This window comes from Prionailurus bengalensis, chromosome F2 (genome assembly GCF_016509475.1).
Source record: "Prionailurus bengalensis isolate Pbe53 chromosome F2, Fcat_Pben_1.1_paternal_pri, whole genome shotgun sequence".
Taxonomy (NCBI): Eukaryota; Metazoa; Chordata; class Mammalia; order Carnivora; family Felidae; genus Prionailurus; species Prionailurus bengalensis.
The window spans coordinates 19661-40405 of NC_057353.1; the positions used below are offsets into that span (position 1 = coordinate 19661).

Below are 20745 nucleotides of genomic sequence, written 5' to 3' on the forward strand. Positions count from 1 at the left end.
GGAGAATGGAAGGAAAAATAAGGTAAAAACAGAGATGAAGACAGTCCATAAGTGACTGATTAACTCTTCACACACTGAGGGTTGTTGGAAGGGTGTTGGGTAGAGGGATGTACTAAATAGGTGATGAGCATTAGGGAGGGCACTTGGTGCGGATGACCACTGGGTGTTCTATGGAAGTGATAAGTCACTAAATTCTATTACTGAAACCATTATTACACTATATGTTAACCAACTTGGTTTAAAAAAAAAACTTTAAAAAGATGGTTACAGACAGAGTACATTTAAAGCCCAGAGGGAGAACACATCTATTCTATTAAAAGACGCTACTATTATATTAAAAGAACAAAACAAGGCTTCGCACATCCTTGCTTTGTCTTTCTGATTTCATACCTCCCATTCTAAGTCTACAAAGCAGCAGGTATAAGCCAGCTGTTCCCAGAAACCCTCTCCCATTGATTCCTACCTGAGTGCAGTTCCCTATCTGACGACTATTCATCATCGGTTCCAGAGTCAGACAGGCTCTCCAACACCCAATCTTTAGAGACACAAGCATGAGCAAGCAGGTTATTAGAGACAGGGGCTCCACCATTCCTGCAACTCCCTGTGAGGCCATGCTGGCTCAGCCGGCATCACTTGCCCTTCCTCTGGGTCCTCAGACCTTCCCTGGGCTTGGCAAAGGCAGAGCCCTTCCACAAGGCATTGACCACAGTTGCAAACCTTCAAGCAAGAGAAAGGATCCCCCTTCATCTGGTACTTCCCCAGCTGCAGTGGATCACGATAGCTCTCACCCACGCAAGAAGGTGCCACCTGCGCAACCTGACATTCCAACTGTTACAGACAGACATAGGGTTTGGCGGGTTCCACGAGCAGACCCTGTGCCCGGCTCAGAGCAGCTGCCCAGAAGAACCCTCTGTGAGGGTGGAAATGTTCTGCGTTGTAAACATGCGTCTGCCGGGCACCAGAAACGTGGCTAGGGCGGCTAATGGCTATGTGGCAAGTGGCTGCTGCCCTGGATAGCACAGCTTTAGGATGTACACATGAGGAAGACGTGACCTCCCAGTCCTGGAGGTTTCTGCAGAGGAGCTTGCTGGCCTGAGCTGACCATTCCTTGGTAGGTTCTCCCTGGGCTCATGCGTATGTGGCAGCCACTGCGTGAAGCCCTGGGGACACTTAGAATGGAAGGTCAACACCCAGGTCATAGGGGAATCCCAGCAGGGGCACATTATAAACAGAGTGAAGAGCATGACACCCCCACACTCATGCTGGGTGTAATCAGAGCGGCGGGGCAGAGGGGGAGTACCTCACTGTCTTCAGGAGCCCACCCTTCTCATTCTGATCTGGACCAGTGCCTGGGCAGACAGCTAGCATAGTGTGGGGCCCAACAGGCCTGGGTGAGCTGAGGAGGGACCTTTCTGCCCCTAAACTAGTTCCCAGCCCAAGGCTGTGAACAGCAGGCGCTTATTGGGGCCAAACATGGGCTGCCTAGGGCTGAGCCCCTGGGGGACGAGCAATGACAGAGAGGCTGTCGGTGCCCTTGCAGTGACCATCCAGAGCTATGGCTCCTGTGCCCGTGAGTGGAAGGAAGGTCAGAGACAGTATTTGGACCTGTCAGTTCCCATACCTTTCAGACAAACTCTCACACTGATGTCCTCGGGCCAGGAAAGAGCACAGCAAGGACCACCTCCACTCTGGGATCAGCCCCCACCACTTTGCTGAGCTCCCTGTGCACTGGAGCCTGTGCCCCTCTCACCTCCTCTGCAACTAGAATGTTCTACAGCTGCCCTGGTCACATGGGATGAGATCCCTTTTGTATGAATGTGTTTCCAGCCAGACAACCCTTGGCCAATAGTGTGTAGACAAGGACTGGCTGTCAGGTGATGGCCAGAAGCAGGTGAAAAGTGAAAACTGGTCCCTCCTGGCCAGGTGGATCAGGCCTGGAAACGTACTTGTGTCTGGCCTGACCCTGGTTCCATCCCTGCTGGCGTGTCCCAGGTGGGAGAACAGGAGACCTGACTCCATTGTCTGCTCCTCCCCAGTGTCCACCAATGAAAGTGTCTGGTAGGTGGAGAAGAGGCTGGCACAGGAAGGACGCCCTTCTCCCCAGGCTTTTAGGAAGATGTCCATACGGTACCCTCACCCGGCATGGCGGCTCGTCCTGCCTCATCCCACCCAGAAGGAGCCCAAATGTCATCCTCGGTGAGGACAAGGCTGGGCCCAGGTGCTGATGCTACACTGATTCAAATAATCCTGCCACCGTGGTGTCCCCTCCCACCCTCACATAGCCTGGATGTCCTTCGTGTCTTCCCTCTGCAACCCCTCAATATTTCCCGCTTAACATCTAGTCCAAGACCCTGGACCGTGCTCTCACCCTTTCAAGCTGAAGTATTTGAAGGAGCAAGGATCCTTAGAGCCTGGCTGCTGGTTTCATTCCTGCATTTGACCACACACAGCAGGCATTATCTTCCACACCCCTGGGACACTAAGAGCTTGAAAGAAAGGATTTCTAGAAGCTGGAGGATCCTCTTCTCAGATGCCCTCCAGAACTGGGTGTGGCATATGCCTGCACCAGGGGCCACCTGCCCCAGCCCTCCAGCTAAGAGGGGGAGGATTCCTTCTCAGGCTCCTTGAATCTCCTTTTTAGAAAGGATAGGAGGGGCAGGAAGGCAGTAACCCTGGGGCAGTTATCCCTTTACTGCTGAAGTATGATGGAGCACGGACTCTGTGATCACTCTAGTCTCAGCACTGGCGGGTGCCCCACACAAGGAGGATCAGGAGCAAGGACTGAAATTATTACTGATGACAACCTCAGCCTAGAAATTCAGGGTCTGCCTCAGAAAGTAGAGGCGTGAGAGAAAGTGCTAGGAATTGGGGGTTAAAGGGCCTCGTCTCCCCATCCAGCCCCCATCCCCACAGCCCGTGCCAACCCCTCCATAATTCATCACTTCCATAAGCTTCCTTTCCTCAGAGGCCAATTAGATACCATTAGGGCTCCTTCTCCTTAATCAGGATCGATCCAAGTGCCCTGAAGGCAATGAAACAGCCTCCTCAGAGTTGAGGTCTACCTTGAACTGAAGTCTTGATTCACAGAATCCTATGGATTCTGAAAACATATTTCCCGTTCAGAATCCTGTGAATGTTTTCCTGGCTATTAATAGGACTCTTTTCAGCCTAAACAAGCTATATTTGGTGTATAATATACTAACTATATTTAAATTGTCCGTATTTATATCCTTTGACCTACAGACACACATCATGAAGCTCGGTGATGGGATTTTTCTTATGAATGGCAAAGTTCACACCAGCAACTGTGCTCTTTAGGGACATGTTAATCTAGAGGAACATAAACTTCTCACACAGAGACCACATACAAGCACATACATGCTCACTTCACACACTTGTCAGTTCACAAAGAGACTCACCCAGTCTCCACGCACAGAAACTCACTACCTGAATGCCACACGAGTGCCTGTAAACACATGAACATGGTTTACCCTTCGACAAATCGCTTTGTGACTACGTCTGTGATCCTCCTTTCAATGGAAACCCAAAATCAGAAGCACTCCCCTGACTAAAGACAGCAAATGATTGATTCCTGAATACCTACCATTCTCCATGGTTCCAGAGACCACAGGAAACTATAGAAAAGAAAACAGCATAAGGGTAAGAAGGTGAGTCACACTGATTGCACCACTCTTTAGCTCTTGGTGATATTAGGATCCAATAGGGAACACAGTGGTTGAGTCAAAGGCCACAAAAGCAAACGAATAGGATGCCTGTCAGAAGTTATATATTCTGGGGGATGTGTCTCTCAAGTTCACTTAGTATAGAGACTCTAAAATTCTTCACCCAAGCAGGGAAAATTGCTTCTGATAAAATTAATCCTAACACACTATTTATCACCAGGTTTGGCACTGCCACTGGTAAATGTCCCCCTCACCAATAACAGTTGGCAAGAGACAAGCACTCACCACTCTCCCCGCCAAGGAAAGTAACAATATCATCTACCATGTATAATGTCAAATCTACAACAGAAGTTGATTGGAAAGACACTAAGAAAGTAATTGTGTTCCTCAAGGGAAGACAGGCCAGCTCACCTCACCAACAGCCTGGTGCGTCCTTACAGGAAAAGCCCACATCTTTTCCTCCACAGGGACACCTAGAAGGACACAGTACACACATCAGGACATTGTTAGTACTGCTCAAGAAAGCTCAGGGACTTATCCTTGATAGGAACATGGGCAGAGCATAGGGCGGATTTCCTTACCTGCATGGACAGAAGGTTACTGCTGAGCCACACTCAGCAATAATCATTGAAATGTGCAGTAGGAGGGGTTTTTTCAGAATGTAGACATTGGTTATTGTGCAGTGTCAGTGGCACATATCTCCTGGGGCAAGACACATCTCTCGCTGTCTCTCCTCCCTCTGTGTCTCTCTCTCTGTCTCTCTACTGAATGTGTGTGTCTCATTCTCTTAGTGTGTTTCCCTGTCTCCTTCCCTGTCTCTCAGTTTCTGTCTGACTCAGCAATACACACACACACACAGTGAATACATTGTCTTTGTCACACTGTATACATGGACACAGGTTTTCCCCTGGGCAATCTGTCTTTTCCCCACACCCTCAAGCCTCTGTCCTACAGGGAACCTGGAGTCAGGGTAGCTCTCCAGACTGATGCCAGGAGGAATATCCCAACTTCCTGACCACATAGATTATTTCATCAGCAGGGGACTGATTCCAAAGTACATACCATATTCTGTTTGTCCCGCGGCAACCTGAATGTAGAGAAAAGAAACACCATCAGGGTCAGACCATGATGAACATGCATTGCACTGGTCTTTGGTTCTCCTCTGGAATTTAGGAAACCAGATGCAGACAGTGCTTGAGTCAAAGGTCCCCAAAAACAAATGAATAGGATGCCTATCTGAAGTTGTTTTTCCTGGGGATGTGTCTCTGAAGACCATTCAGGGTGCCAACTACAAACTCCTCACCCAAGCAGGAAAAATTGATGCTCAGGAAAGATCCTATGACAGTGTTTCTTAGCAGGATTGGCATTGCCAGGGGTTAATGTCCTCTGGATCAAGTTACAGTTGGCAAGAGACAACCACTTACCAATCTCCCTACCACGGAATTGAATGCAATCATGTAAAATGTACATAGTCCTATGGCACCGAATATGACTGGAGATACACTAAGTAATCAACTTGTCTTCCATAGGCAAAGACAGGCAAGTTCACCTCAGCAACACCTTGGTGTCTCCTGACAGGAACGGCCCACATAGTTTCCTCCTTAGGGACACCTAGAAGCATACAGAATATATGTCAGTACGCTGTCGGTAATGCTCAAGAATACAACAGGGAGTGATCCTTGGTAAGAAAATGCACCACAGCCTATGGAGGCTTTGGTTGCCTGCATGGACTGAATGTTACTGCTGAGCCACGCTCAGCAATAATCCGTATAGTGTGCAGTATGAGGAGTTTTGTTGAGAAACTAGACATTGAGCATTGTGCAGGGTCAGTGACACATATCCCCTGGGGATACACACCCCCCCCCAATCTCTCTCTGTCTGTCTCTCTCTCTCTGTCTCTCTCTCTGTCTCCCCCCTCTCTCTCTCCCTCTCACTCTCTCCTCTCTCTCTGTCTCATGAAAGCATGTGTCTCTTTCTCTTTATGTGTTTCCCTGTCTCTTTCTCTGTCCTTCAGTTTCTGTCACCCTCAGACCCCCACGCACACACACAGAAACACAACACATAGTGAATACATTGTCTTCCTCACACTGCAAACATGGATATAGGTTGTCCCCTGGGAAATCTATCTTTTCTCCACACCCTCAAGCCTCTGTCCTACAGGGAACCTAGAGTCAGGGTAGCTCTCCAGACTGATGCCAGCAGGAATATCCCAACTTCCTGACCACATAGATCATTTCATCAGCAGGGGACTGATTCCAAAATACATACCATATTTCGTTGCTCCCGCGGCCACCTGATTGTAGAGAAAAGAAACACCATCAGGGTCAGATCATGATGAACTCTCATTGCACTGGGCTTTCACTCTCCTCTGGACTTTAGGAACCAGATGGCACACAGTGCTTGAGTCAAAGGTCCCCAGTAGCAAATGAATAGCATGCCCGTCAGAAGTTGTTGTTTCCTGGGGATGTGTCTCTGAAGATCACTGAGGATGCTGACTACAAAATTCCTCACCCAAGCAGGAAAAATTGCTGCTGACGAAAAAGATCCTTTGACACTGTTTATGACCAGGTTTAGCACTGCCAGTGGTGAATGTCCCCCTGCCAAGGTTACATTTGGCAAGAGGCACCCATACTCCACACTCCACACCCCGGAAAGTAACAATATCATCTAAAAAGTACATTGTCCGATTTACAACAGACGTTGATTGGAAAGACACTAAGAAATGACTTGTGTTCCTCAGGGAAAGACAGGCAAGCTCACCTCAGCAACATCCTGCTGCCTCCTGACAGGAACGGCCCACATCTTTTCCTCCTCAGGGACACCTAGAAGGACACAGAACACACGTCAGTACATTGTTGGTGCTGCTCAAGAAAACTCAGGGACTGTTCCATGATATGAACATGGGCCAGAGCGTACGGAGGCTTTTGTTACCTGCATGGACTGAAGGTTGCTGCTGAGCCACGCTCAGCAGTATTCCTTGAAGTGTGCAGTTTGAGGAGTTTTTTGAGAATGTAGACATTGATTATTGTGCAGTGTCAGTGGCACATATCTCCTAGGGAAGGGCACACCTCTCGCTGTCTCTCCTCTCTCTCTGTGTCTCTCTCCATCTCTCTAATGAATGTGTGTGTCTCTTTCTCTTGGTGTGTTTCCCTGTCTCCTTCCCTGTCCCTGAGTTTCTGTCTGACTCAAACATACATGCACTCACACACACACACACACACACACACACACACACACACAGTGAATACATTGTCTTCCTCACACTGTAAACAGGGACACAGGTTTTCCCCTGGGCAATCTGTCTTTTCCCCACACCCTCAAGCCTCTGTCCTGCAGGGAACCTGGAGTCAGGGTAGCTCTCCAGACTGATGCCAGCAGGAATGCCCCATCTTCCTGACCACCTAGATTATTTTATCAGCAGGGGACTGATTCCAAAGTACATACCATATCCTGTTTGTCCCGCGGCAACCTGCATGTAGAGAAAAGAAACACCATCAGGGTCAGACCATGATGAACACGCATTGCACTGGTCTTTGGTTCTCCTCTGGAATTTAGGAAACCAGATGCAGACAGTGCTTGAGTCAAAGGTCCCCAAAAACAAATGAATAGGATGCCTGCCTGAAGTTGTTTTTTCCTGGGGATGTGTCTCTGAAGACCATTTAGGGTGCCGACTACAAACTTCCTCACCCAAGCAGGAAAAATTGATGCTCAGGAAAGATCCTATGACACTGTTTCTTAGCAGGATTGGCATTGCCAGTGGTTAATGTCCTCTTGACCAAGTTACAGTTGGCAAGGGACAACCACTCACCAATCTCCCTACCACGGAATTGAATGCTATCATGTAAAATGTACATAGTCCTATGGCACCGAATATGACTGGAGGTACACTAAGTAATCAACGTGTCTTCCATAGGCAAAGACAGGCAAGTTCACCTCAGCAACACCTTGGTGTCTCCTGACAGGAACGGCCCACACATTTTCCTCCTTACAGACACCTAGAGGCATAAAGAATACATGTCAGTACGTTGTCGGTAATGCTCAAGAATACCGCAGGGAGTGATCCTTGATAAGAAAATGCGCCACAGCATATGGAGGCTTTGGTGCCTGCATGGACTGAATGTCACTGCTGACCACACTCAGCTGTATTTCTTGAAGTGTGCACTATGAGGAGCTTTTGGAGAAAGTCGACATTGGCCATTGTGCAGTGTCAGTGGCACATATCACCTGGGGAAACTCACATCTCTCTCTCTCTCTCTCTCTCTCTCTCTCTTTTTTCAATATGTCTCTTTCTTTTTTTAATTTTTTTTTGTTTTTTCAACGTTTGTTTATTTTGGGACAGAGAGATCCGAGCATGAACAGGGGAGGGGCAGAGAGAGAGGGAGACACAGAATCGGAAACAAGCTCCAGGCTCTGAGCCATCAGCCCAGAGCCTGACGCGGGGCTCGAACTCCGGGACCGCGAGATCGTCACCTGGCTGAAGTCGGACGCTTAACCGACTGCGCCACTCAGGCGCCCCTGTCTGTCTCTTTCTGTATGTGCCTCTGTCTCTCTGTCTGTGAGGCTCTCAAGTAAACACACGCACGCACACGCACACACACACACACATACACACTCACAGTTACACTGCATACAGACACATACAGAACAACACCAAGACTCATGCACAGAGCATCACTCTGCAATCAAGGAATACATTATCTTTCTCATACTGTGGAAACATGGACATAGTTTTCACTTAGGACTTCAGTCACACCCCCCACACACACGTGGCCTAAGACGTCCCAGGTCTCTGGAATCAGGGTGGCTCTCCAGATTGAACACAATAAGTATGTCCCACCTACATCAACATGTAAATGTTTTCCTCAGCAAGAAACTGTTTCCAGAATACGTACCTTCTTCTCGAGCTCCTATGGCCACCTGAATGTTAGGAAAGAAAACACCATCAGGGTGAGATCACGATATACAGTATTTGCACCACTCTTGAGTTCTCTTCGTGACTTTAGGATACAAGATGGGACACAGTGGTTGAGTCAAAGGCCACACAAGCAAATGAATAAGATGCCTGTATGATGTTGTTTTCCCTGGGGATGTGTCTAAAGAACACTTAAGATGCAGAGTGCAAAATTCTTCCCCCAAGGAGGGAATATTGCTGCGAACAAAAAAGATCCTTTGACACTGTCTCTTACCATGCTTGGCACTGCCAGTGGTCAGTGTCCCCCTGGCCAAGGTTACAGTTGGCAAGAGGCAAGCACTCCCCACTCTCCCCACCAGGGAAAGTAACAATATCATCTAAAATGTACACCATCATATTTAGAACAGAAGTTGATTGGAAAGACACTAAGAAAGCACTTGTATGCCTCAGGGAAGGACAGGCAAGCTCACCTCTGCAACAGTCTTTTGCCTCCTTACTGTAACGGACTGCAGCTTTTTCTCCACAGTGACTCCTAAAAGGACACAGAAAACAGGTCAGTACATTGTTGGTGCTGCTCAAGAATAACTCAGGGACTGTTCTGTGAAATGAATATGGGCCAGGCCATACAGAGGTTTTGGTAACCTGCATGGACTGCATGTGACTGCTGAGCCTCACTCAGCAATAATCTTTGAAGTCTGCAGTAGGAGGAGTTTGCTGAGACACTAAACATCAGACATTGTGCAGTGTCAGTGGCACATATCTCCCGGGGAAACACGCATTCTCTCTCTCTCTCTCTTACCTCTCTCTCTCTCTCTCTCTCTCTCTCTCTCTCTCTCTCGTGTGTCTCATTCTCTTTGTAAGTTTCCCTGTCTCTTTCTCTGTCCCTCAGGTTCTGCCTCTCTCAAACACACTTGTGCGTCCACACACACACACACACACACACACACCCCACACACTGATTATATTGTCTTCCTCACACTCTAAAAATGGACATAGGTTTCCCCTGGGAAATCTGTCATTTCTCCACACCCTCAAGCCCCTGTCCTACCAGAACCCTGGCTTCAGGGTAGCTCTCCAGACTGATGCCATCAGGAATGCCCCAGCTTCCTGAACATATAGATTCTTTCATCAGCAGGAGACAGATTCCAAAATACATACCATATTCCATTGCTCTCTGCACGGAATGAATGTTACTGCTGAGCCACGCTCAGCAATAATCCGTATAGTGTGCAGTATGAGGAGTTTTGTTGAGAAACTAGACATTGAGCATTGTGCAGGGTCAGTGACACATATCCCCTGGGGATACACACCCCCCCCCAATCTCTCTCTGTCTGTCTCTCTCTCTCTGTCTCTCTCTCTGTCTCCCCCCTCTCTCTCTCCCTCTCACTCTCTCCTCTCTCTCTGTCTCATGAAAGCATGTGTCTCTTTCTCTTTATGTGTTTCCCTGTCTCTTTCTCTGTCCTTCAGTTTCTGTCACCCTCAGACCCCCACGCACACACACAGAAACACAACACATAGTGAATACATTGTCTTCCTCACACTGTAAACATGGATATAGGTTGTCCTCTGGGAAATCTATCTTTTCTCCACACCCTCACGCCTCTGTCCTACAGGGAACCTAGAGTCAGGGTAGCTCTCCAGACTGATGCCAGCAGGAATATCCCAACTTCCTGACCACATAGATCATTTCATCAGCAGGGGACTGATTCCAAAATACATACCATATTTCGTTGCTCCCGCGGCCACCTGATTGTAGAGAAAAGAAACACCATCAGGGTCAGATCATGATGAAATCTCATTGCACTGGGCTTTCACTCTCCTCTGGACTTTAGGAACCAGATGGCACACAGTGCTTGAGTCAGAGGTCCCCAGTAGCAAATGAATAGCATGCCCGTCAGAAGTTGTTGTTTCCTGGGGACGTGTCTCTGAAGACCACTGAGGAAGTTGACTACAAAATTCCTCACCCAAGCAGGAAAAATTGCTGCTGACGAAAAAGATCCTTTGACACTGTTTATGACCAGGTTTAGCACTGCCAGTGGTGAATGTCCCCCTGACCAAGGTTACATTTGGCAAGAGGCACCCATACTCCACACTCCACACCCCGGAAAGTAACAATATCATCTAAAAAGTACATTGTCCGATTTACAACAGACGTTGATTGGAAAGACACTAAGAAATGACTTGTGTTCCTCAGGGAAAGACAGGCAAGCTCACCTCAGCAACATCCTGCTGCCTCCTGACAGGAACGGCCCACATCTTTTCCTCCTCAGGGACACCTAGAAGGACACAGAACACACGTCAGTACATTGTTGGTGCTGCTCAAGAAAACTCAGGGACTGTTCCGTAATAAGAACATGGGCCAGAGCGTACGGAGGCTTTTGTTACCTGCATGGACTGAAGGTTGCTGCTGAGCCACGCTCAGCAGTATTCCTTGAAGTGTGCAGTTTGAGGAGTTTTTTGAGAATGTAGACATTGATTATTGTGCAGTGTCAGTGGCACATATCTCCTAGGGAAGGGCACACCTCTCGCTGTCTCTCCTCTCTCTCTGTGTCTCTCTCCATCTCTCTAATGAATGTGTGTGTCTCTTTCTCTTGGTGTGTTTCCCTGTCTCCTTCCCTGTCCCTGAGTTTCTGTCTGACTCAAACATACATGCACTCACACACACACACACACACACACACACACACACACACACACACAGTGAATACATTGTCTTCCTCACACTGTAAACATGGACACAGGTTTTCCCCTGGGCAATCTGTCTTTTCCCCACACCCTCAAGCCTCTGTCCTGCAGGGAACCTGGAGTCAGGGTAGCTCCCCAGACTGATGCCAGCAGGAATGCCCCATCTTCCTGACCACCTAGATTATTTTATCAGCAGGGGACTGATTCCAAAGTACATACCATATCCTGTTTGTCCCGCGGCAACCTGCATGTAGAGAAAAGAAAACACCATCAGGGTCAGACCATGATGAACACGCATTGCACTGGTCTTTGGTTCTCCTCTGGAATTTAGGAAACCAGATGCAGACAGTGCTTGAGTCAAAGGTCCCCAAAAACAAATGAATAGGATGCCTGCCTGAAGTTGTTTTTTCCTGGGGATGTGTCTCTCAAGACCATTTAGGGTGCTGACTACAAAATTCCTCACCCAAGCAGGAAAAATTGATGCTCAGGAAAGATCCTATGACACTGTTTCTTAGCAGGATTGGCATTGCCAGTGGTTAATGTCCTCTTGACCAAGTTACAGTTGGCAAGAGACAACCACTCACCAATCTCCCTACCACGGAATTGAATGCTATCATGTAAAATGTACATAGTCCTATGGCACCGAATATGACTGGAGGTACACTAAGTAATCAACGTGTCTTCCATAGGCAAAGACAGGCAAGTTCACCTCAGCAACACCTTGGTGTCTCCTGACAGGAACGGCCCACACATTTTCCTCCTTACAGACACCTAGAAGCGTAAAGAATACATGTCAGTACGTTGTCGGTAATGCTCAAGAATACCGCAGGGAGTGATCCTTGATAAGAAAATGCGCCACAGCATATGGAGGCTTTGGTGCCTGCATGGACTGAATGTCACTGCTGAGCCACACTCAGCTGTATTTCTTGAAGTGTGCACTATGAGGAGCTTTTGGAGAAAGTCGACATTGGCCATTGTGCAGTGTCAGTGGCACATATCACCTGGGGAAACTCACATCTCTCTCTCTCTCTCTCTCTCTCTCTCTCTTCAATATGTCTATCTCTTTCTGTATGTGCCTCTGTGTCTCTGTCTGTGAGGCTCTCAAGTAAACACACACACACACACACACACACACACACACACACACTGCACACAGACACATACAGAACAACACCAAGACTCATGCACACAGCATCACTCTGCAATCAAGGAATACATCACACCCCCCCCACACCTTGGCCTAAGTCGTCCCAGGTCTCTGGAATCAGGGTGGCTCTCCAGACTGAACACAATAAGTATGTCCCCACCTACATCACCATGTAAACATTTTCCTCAGCAAGAAACTGTTTCCAGAATACATACCTTCTTCTCGAGCTCCTATGGCCACCTGAATGTTAGGAAAGAAAACACCATCAGGGTGAGATCATGATATACAGTATTTGCACCACTCTTGAGTTCTCTTCGTGACTTTAGGATACAAGATGGGACACAGTGGTTGAGTCAAAGGCCACACAAGCAAATGAATAAGATGCCTGTATGAAGTTGTTTTCCCTGGGGATGTGTCTAAAGAACACTTAAGATGCAGAGTGCAAAATTCTTCACCCAAGGAGGGAATATTGCTGCGAACAAAAAAGATCCTTTGACACTGTCTCTTACCAGGTTTGGCACTGCCAGTGGTCAGTGTCCCCCTGGCCAAGGTTACAGTTGGCAAGAGGCAAGCACTCCCCACTCTCCCCACCAGGGAAAGTAACAATATCATCTAAAATGTACACCATCATATTTACAACAGAAGTTGATTGGAAAGACACTAAGAAAGCACTTGTATGCCTCAGGGAAGGACAGGCAAGCTCACCTCAGCAACAGTCTGCTGCCTCCTTTCAGGAACGGACTGCAGCTTTTTCTCCACAGTGACTCCTAAAAGGACACAGAAAACAGGTCAGTACATTGTTGGTGCTGCTCAAGAATAACTCAGGGACTGTTCTGTGAAATGAACATGGGCCAGGCCATACAGAGGTTTTGGTAACCTGCATGGACTGAATGTGACTGCTGAGCCTCACTCAGCAATATTCTTTGAAGTGTGCAGTAGGAGGAGTTTGCTGAGAATGTAAACATCAGACATTGTGCAGTGTCAGTGGCACATATCTCCCGGGGAAACACGCATTCTCTCTCTCTCTCTCTCTCTCTCTCTCTCTCTCTCTCTGTCGTGTGTCTCATTCTCTTTGTAAGTTTCCCTGTCTCTTTCTCTGTCCCTCAGGTTCTGCCTCTCTCAAACACACACACACACACACACACACACACACACACACACACACACACAACACACAGTGATTATATTGTCTTCCTCACACTCTAAAAATGGACATAGGTTTTCCCCTGGGAAATCTGTCTTTTCTCCACACCCTCAAGCCCCTGTCCTACCAGAACCCTGGCTTCAGGGTAGCTCTCCAGACTGATGCCATCAGGAATGCCCCAGCTTCCTGAACATATAGATTCTTTCATCAGCAGGAGACAGATTCCAAAATACATACCATATTCCATTGCTCTTGATGACCTGAATGTAGAGAAAAGGAAACACCATCAGGGTGAGATCATGATGTAAACTCATAGCACTGCTCTTTGGTTCTCCTCTTGACTTTAGGAAACCAGATAGCACACAGTGCTTGAGTCAAAGGTCCCCAAAAGCAAATGAATAGTATGCCTGTCAGAAGTTGTTTTTCCTGGGGATGTGTCTCTCAAGACCACTTAGGATGGCGACTACAAAATTCTTCACCCAAGCAGGAAAAATTGCTGCTGATGAAAAAGATCCTAGGACACTGTTTCTTACCAGGTTTGGCACTGCCAGTGGTAAATGTCCCCCTGACCAAGGTTACAGTTGGCAAGAGGCAACCACTCACCATTCTCCCCATCAGGGAAAGTAACAATATCCTCTAAAATGTACATTGTCATATTTACAACAGAAGTTGATTGGAAAGACTCTAAGAAAGCACTTGTGTTCCTCAGGGAAAGACAGGCAAGCTCACCTCAGCAACAGCCTGCTGCCTCCTTTCAGGAAGGGGCCGCAGCTCTTCCTCCTTAGGGACACCTAGAAGGACACAGAACACATGTCAGTACCTTGTTGGTGCTGCTCAAGAATACCTCAGGGACTGTTGCTTGATATGAACATGGGCCAGAGCATACGGAGGCTTTGGTTACCTGCATGGACTGAATGTTACTGCTGAGCCACACTCAGCAGTATTCCTTGAAGTGTGCAGTATGAGGAGTTTTTTGAGAATGTAGACATTGGTCATTGTGCAGTGTCAGTGGCACATATCTCCTGGGCAAACCCACATCTCTCTCTCTCTCTCTCTCTCTCTCTCTCTCTCTCTGTCTCTTTCTGTGTGTGTTTCTGTGTCTCTGTCTCTCAGTCTCTGAAGCAGACACACACACACACACAAACACACACACACACACACACACACAGAACCCCCAAGACTCATGCACACAGAATCACACACACACTCAAGGAATACATTATCTTTCTCATAGTGTAGAAACATGGACATAGTTTGTCACCTGGGACATTGGTCTTTCCCCCCCATCCTAGAGCCTAAGTCCTCCCAGGACTCTGGAATCAGGGTAGCTCTCCAGACTGAAGACAACAAGAATGCCCCACCTAATCACCATCTAAATTTTCCTCAGCAAGAAACTGTTTCCAGAATACATACCTTTCTCCCGTGCTCCTACGGCCACCTGAATGTTAGGAAAGAAAACACCATCAGGGTGAGATCATGATATACAGTATTTGCACCACTCTTCAGTTCTCTTGGTGACTTTAGGATACAAGATGGGACACAGTGGTTGAGTCAAAGGCCACAAAACCCAATGAATAGGATGCCTGTCAGAAGTTGTTTTTCCTGGGGATGTGTCTCAAGACCAATTAGGATGCCAACTACAAAATTCTTCACCCAAGTAGGAAAAATTGCTGCTGACGAAAAAGATCCAATGACACTGTTTCTTACCAGGTTTGGCACTGCCAGTGGTAAATGTCCCCCTGACCAAGGTTACAGTTGGCAAGAGGCAGCCACTCACCACTCTCCCCACCAGGGAAAGTAACAATATCATCTAAAATGTACATTGTCATATTTACAACAGAAGATGATTGGAAAGACACTAAGAAAGCACTTGTGTTCCTCAGGGAAAGACAGGCAAGCTCACCTCAGCAACAGCCTGCTGCCTCCTTTCAGGAAGGGCACGCAGCTTTTCCTCCTTAGGGACACCTAAAAGGACACAGAATACAGGTCAGTACCTTGTTGGTGCTGCTCAAGAATAACTCAGGGACTGTTCCTTGATATGAACATGGGCCAGAGCGTATGGAGGCTTTTGTTACCTGCATGGACTGAGTGTTACTGCTGAGCCACGCTCAGCTGTATTCCTTGAAGTGTGCAGTATGAGGAGTTTTTTGAGAATGTAGACATTGGTCATTGTGCAGTGTCAGTGGCACATATCTCCTGGGGACACCCACATCTCTCTCTCTCTCTCCCTCTCTCTCTCTCTCTCTCTCTCTCTCTCTCTCTCTCTCTCGTGTCTGTCTCTTTCTGTGTGGCTCTGTCTCTCTGTCTCTGAGTCTCCTCACACAAACACACATGCATACAGAGATACAGAACAACCCCAAGACTCATGCACACACAATCACACCGCACAGATGGAATCCATTATCTTTCTCATACTGTAGAAACATGGACATAGATTTCACCTGGGATGTCGGTCTTTCCCCCCACACTCAAGCCCCTGTCCCCCAGGACCCAGATATCAGGGACTCTCCAGACTGAAGACAACAAGAATGCCCCACCTACATCACCGCCTACATTTTCCTCAGCAAGAAACAGTTTCCAGAATACATACCTTCTTCTCGTGCTCCTGCGGCCACCTGAATGTTAGAAAAGAAAACACCATCAGGGTGAGATCATGATGTACAGTATGTGTACCATTCTTCGGTTCGCTTGGTGACTTTGGGATTCAGGATGGGACACAGTGTTTGAGTCAAAGGCCACAAAAGCAAATGAATAATATGCCTGTCAGAAGTCGTTTTGCCTGGAGATGTGTCTCTCAAGAACACCGAGGATGCAGACTACAAAATGGTTCCCCCAGAAGGAAAAATTGCTGCTGCCGAAAAAGATCCTAGGACACTGTTTACTAGCAGGTTTGGCACTGCCAGTGGAAAATGTCCCCCTGACCAAGGGGACAGTTGGCAAGAAACAACCATGGAAATTGACAACATGTTTCTCCCCACAGGGAAAATAACATTATCACCTCAACGGTACATTGTCACATTTACAACAGATGTTGATTGCAAAGACTCTACGGAAGCACTTGTGTTCCTCAAGGAAAGACAGGCAAGCTCACCTCAGCAACAGCCTGCTGACTGGGCACAGGATGGGGCCGCCGTCTTTCCTCCTCGGGGACACCTAGAAAGACCAGAACACCTGTCAGTACCATGTTGGTGCTGCTCAAGAATACCTCAGGGACTGTTCCTTGATATGAACATGGGCCAGAGCATATTGAGGCTTTGGTGACCTGCATGGACTGAATGTTACTGCTGAGCCGTGCACAGCAGTATTCCTTGAGGTGTGCAGTAGGAGGAGTGTGTGAGAATGTAGACATTAATCATTGTGCAGTGTCAGTGACACCTGTTCTCTGGGCAAACCCACATCTCTCTTTCTCTCTCTCTCTCTCTTGCAGTGTGTCTGTCTCATTTTGTGTGTGTTTCTGTGTCTCTGTCTCTGAGTCTCTCTCAAACACACACACACACACACACACACACACACACACACACACACACACAGAACCACCCCGGGACTCATGCCCACAAAAACACACCCCACTCGAGGAATTCATTATCTTTCTCCTAGTGTAGAAGCATCCCATAGTTTTGTCACCTGGGACGTAGGTCCTTCCCCCCCACTCACAAGCACCAGTCCTCCCAGGCCTCTGGAATCAGGGTAGCTCTCCAGACTGAAGTCAACAACAATGCCCCACCTGCATCACCAGCTAAACATTTTTCTCAGCAAGAGACAGTTTCCGGGATACATACCCGTGTCCTGTGCTCCTTCGGCCACCTGAATGTTAGGAAAGAAAACACCATCAGGGTGAGATCATGACATACACTATTGGCACCACTCTTCAGTTCCCTTTGCGACTTTAGGATACAAGATGGGACACAGCGGTTGAGTCGAAGGCCACAAAAGCCAATGAATAGGATGCCTGTCAGAAGTTGTTTCTCCTGGGGATGTGTCTCTCAGGACCACTGAGGATGCCTACTACAAAATTCTTCACCCAAGCAGGACAGATTGCTGCTGACGAAAAAGATCCTAGGACACTGTTTGTTACCAGGTTTGGCACTGCCAGTGGTCAATGTCCCCCTGGCCAAGGTGACCGTTGGCAAGAGGCAACCACTCACCACTGTCCCCATCCGGGAAAGCAACAGTATCCTCGAAAATGTAGACTGTCATATGTACAACAGAGGATGATTGGAAAGCCTCTAAGAAAGCACTTGTGTTCCTCAGGGAAAGACAGGAAAGCTCACCTCAGCACCAGCCTGCTGCCTCCTTTCAGGAAGGGGCCGCAGCTTTTTCACCTTAGGGACACCTAGAAGGACACAGAATACAGGTCAGTATCTTCTTGGTGCTGCTCAAGAATACCTCCGGGACTGTTCCTTATATGAACATGGGCCAGAGCGTACGGAGGCTTTTGCCAACTGCATGGACTGAATGTTACTGCTGAGCCACGCTCAGCAGTATTCCTTGAAGTGTGCGGTACGCAGAGATTTTTGAGAATGTAGACTTTGGTCAGTTTTCAGTGTCAGTGGCACATATCTCGTGGGCAAGCCCACATCTGTCTCTCTCTCTGTCGCTCGCTCTCGCTCTCCCTCTCTTGAAATGTGTCTGTCTCTTTCTCTGTGTGGCTTTTTCTCTGTGTCTCTCAAGAAAACACACACACACACGCAGACATACACTGTCACGATCCCGCGACATACACCCACATACAGAACAACCCCCAGACTCAACACACAAAATTACTCCGCACAAAAGATATACAGCATCTTTCTTATACTGTAGAAACATCACCTAGTTTGTCACCTGGGACGTCGGTCTTTCGCCCCCACCCTCGAGCACCAGTCCTCCCAGGACTCTGCATTGTAGATATCGGTCATTGTCGAATGTCAGTGGCCCATATCTCTGGGCAAACCCACATCTCTCTCTCTACTCTCTCTCTCCCTCTCTTTCACTGTGTCTGTCTCTTCCTGTGTGTGGCTCTGTCTCTCTGTCTCTGAGCCTCTCAAGAAAGCGCACGCACGCACGCACGCACGCACGCATACACACTCACCATCATGCGACATACAGAGATACAGAACAACCCCAAGACTCATGCACACACAATCACACCGCACAGATGGAATACATTGTCTTTCTCATACTGTAGAAACATGGACATAGATTTCACCTGGGATGTCGGTCTTTCCCCCCCCACACTCAAGCCCCTGTCCCCCCAGGACCCTGATATCCGGGTACTCTCCAGACGGAAGACAGCAAGAATGCCCCACCTACACCTCCCCCGAAACATTTTCCTCAGCAAGAAACAGTTTCCAGGACACATACCTTCTTCTCGTGCTCCTACGGCCACCTGAATGTTAGAAAAGAAAACACCATCAGGGTGAGATCATGATGTACAGTATGTGTACCATTCTTCGGTTCGCTTGGTGACTTTGGGATTCAGGATGGGACACAGTGTTTGAGTCAAAGGCCACAAAAGCAAATGAATAATATGCCTGTCAGAAGTCGTTTTGCCTGGAGATGTGTCTCTAAAGAACACCGAGGATGCAGACTACAAAATGGTTCCCCCAGAAGGAAAAAGTGCGGCTGCCGAAAAAGATCCTAGGACGCTGTTTACTAGCAGGTTTGGCACTGCCAGTGGAAAATGTCCCCCTGACCAAGGGGACAGTTGGCAAGAAACAACCATGGAAATTGACAACATGTTTCTCCCCACAGGGAAAATAACATTATCACCTCAACGGTACATTGTCACATTTACAACAGATGTTGATTGCAAAGACTCTACGGAAGCACTTGTGTTCCTCAAGGAAAGACAGGAAGCTCACCTCAGCAACAGCCTGCTGACTGGGCACAGGATGGGGCCGCCGTCTTTCCTCCTCGGGGACACCTAGAAAGACACACAACACCTGTCAGTACCATGTTGGTGCTGCTCAAGTATACCTCAGGGACTGTTCCTTGATATGAACATGGGCCAGAGCATATTGAGGCTTCGGTGACCTGCATGGACTAAATGTTACTGCTGAGCCGTGCACAGCAGTATTCCTTGAGGTGTGCAGTAGGAGGAGTGTGTGAGAATGTAGACATTAATCATTGTGCAGTGTCAGTGACACCTGTTCTCTGGGCAAACCCACATGTATCTTTCTGTCTCTGTCTCTCTTGCAGTGTGTCTGTCTCATTTTGTGTGGCTTAGTCTGTGTGTCTCCCAAGAAAACACACTCAACACACATTCACAGTCACCATCACGTGACACACACACACACACACACACACACACACACACACACACACAGAACCACCCCGGGACTCATGCCCACAAAAACACACCCCACTCGAGGAATTCATTATCTTTCTCCTAGTGTAGAAGCATCCCATAGTTTTGTCACCTGGGACGTAGGTCCTTCCCCCCCACTCACAAGCACCAGTCCTCCCAGGCCTCTGGAATTAGGGTAGCTCTCCAGACTGAAGTCAACAACAATGCCCCACCTGCATCACCAGCTAAACATTTTTCTCAGCAAGAGACAGTTTCCGGGATACATACCCGTGTCCTGTGCTCCTTCGGCCACCTGAATGTTAGGAAAGAAAACACCATCAGGGTGAGATCATGACATACACTATTGGCACCACTCTTCAGTTCCCTTTGCGTCTTTACGATACAAGATGGGACTCAGCGGTTGAGTCGAAGGCCACAAAAGCCAATGAATAGGATGCCTGTCAGAAGTTGTTTCTCCTGGGGATGTGTCTCTCAGGACCACTGAGGATGCCTACTACAAAATTCTTCACCCAAGCAGGACAGATGGCTGCTGACGGAAAAGATCCTAGGACACTGTTTGTTACCAGGTTTGGCACTGCCAGTGGTCAATGTCCCCCTGGCCAAGGTGACCGTTGGCAAGAGGCAACCACTCACCACTGTCCCCATCCGGGAAAGCAACAGTATCCTCGAAAATGTAGACTGTCATATGTACAACAGAGGTGGATTGGAAAGCCTCTAAGAAAGCAATTGTGCTCCTTCAGGGAAAGACAGGAAAGCTCACCTCAGCACCAGCCTGCTGCCTCCTTTCAGGAAGGGGCCGCCGCTTTTTCACCTTAGCGACACCTAGGAGGACACAGAATACAGGTCACTATCTTCTTGGTGCTGCTCAAGAATACCTCCGGGACT

The 20745-nt window shown here is 48.1% G+C and overlaps 1 protein-coding gene and 2 long non-coding RNA genes across 3 annotated transcripts in view; 1 reads left to right on the forward strand and 2 right to left on the reverse strand.

Moving 5' to 3' along the window:
• Positions 1–20745, forward strand: part of LOC122495375 — a 52481-nt gene that overhangs the window by 17732 nt on the left and 14004 nt on the right. The gene's annotated exons all lie outside the window — the stretch shown is intronic.
• Positions 1–20745, reverse strand: part of LOC122495374 — a 36786-nt gene that overhangs the window by 5311 nt on the left and 10730 nt on the right. The window contains exons 10-28 of the mRNA XM_043601026.1: positions 20621–20682; positions 20128–20152; positions 19415–19476; positions 18915–18939; positions 11990–12051; positions 11500–11524; positions 10810–10871; positions 10317–10341; positions 9066–9127; positions 8576–8600; positions 7617–7678; positions 7128–7152; positions 6444–6505; positions 5952–5976; positions 5233–5294; positions 4746–4770; positions 4095–4156; positions 3605–3635; positions 464–535 (exon numbers count right to left, since the gene is read on the reverse strand). Coding sequence (XP_043456961.1) covers positions 489–535; positions 3605–3635; positions 4095–4156; positions 4746–4770; positions 5233–5294; positions 5952–5976; positions 6444–6505; positions 7128–7152; positions 7617–7678; positions 8576–8600; positions 9066–9127; positions 10317–10341; positions 10810–10871; positions 11500–11524; positions 11990–12051; positions 18915–18939; positions 19415–19476; positions 20128–20152; positions 20621–20682 — 836 coding nt within the window. The 3' untranslated portion in view covers positions 464–488. The remainder of the gene's footprint in view (positions 1–463; positions 536–3604; positions 3636–4094; positions 4157–4745; positions 4771–5232; positions 5295–5951; positions 5977–6443; positions 6506–7127; positions 7153–7616; positions 7679–8575; positions 8601–9065; positions 9128–10316; positions 10342–10809; positions 10872–11499; positions 11525–11989; positions 12052–18914; positions 18940–19414; positions 19477–20127; positions 20153–20620; positions 20683–20745) is intronic.
• On the reverse strand, positions 14985–18017 carry LOC122495376. Its single transcript, XR_006300425.1, has 4 exons — positions 17843–18017; positions 17351–17375; positions 16663–16724; positions 14985–15009 (listed from the first exon to the last, which is right to left on the reverse strand). It is a non-coding gene; the product is annotated as an uncharacterized LOC122495376 (long non-coding RNA).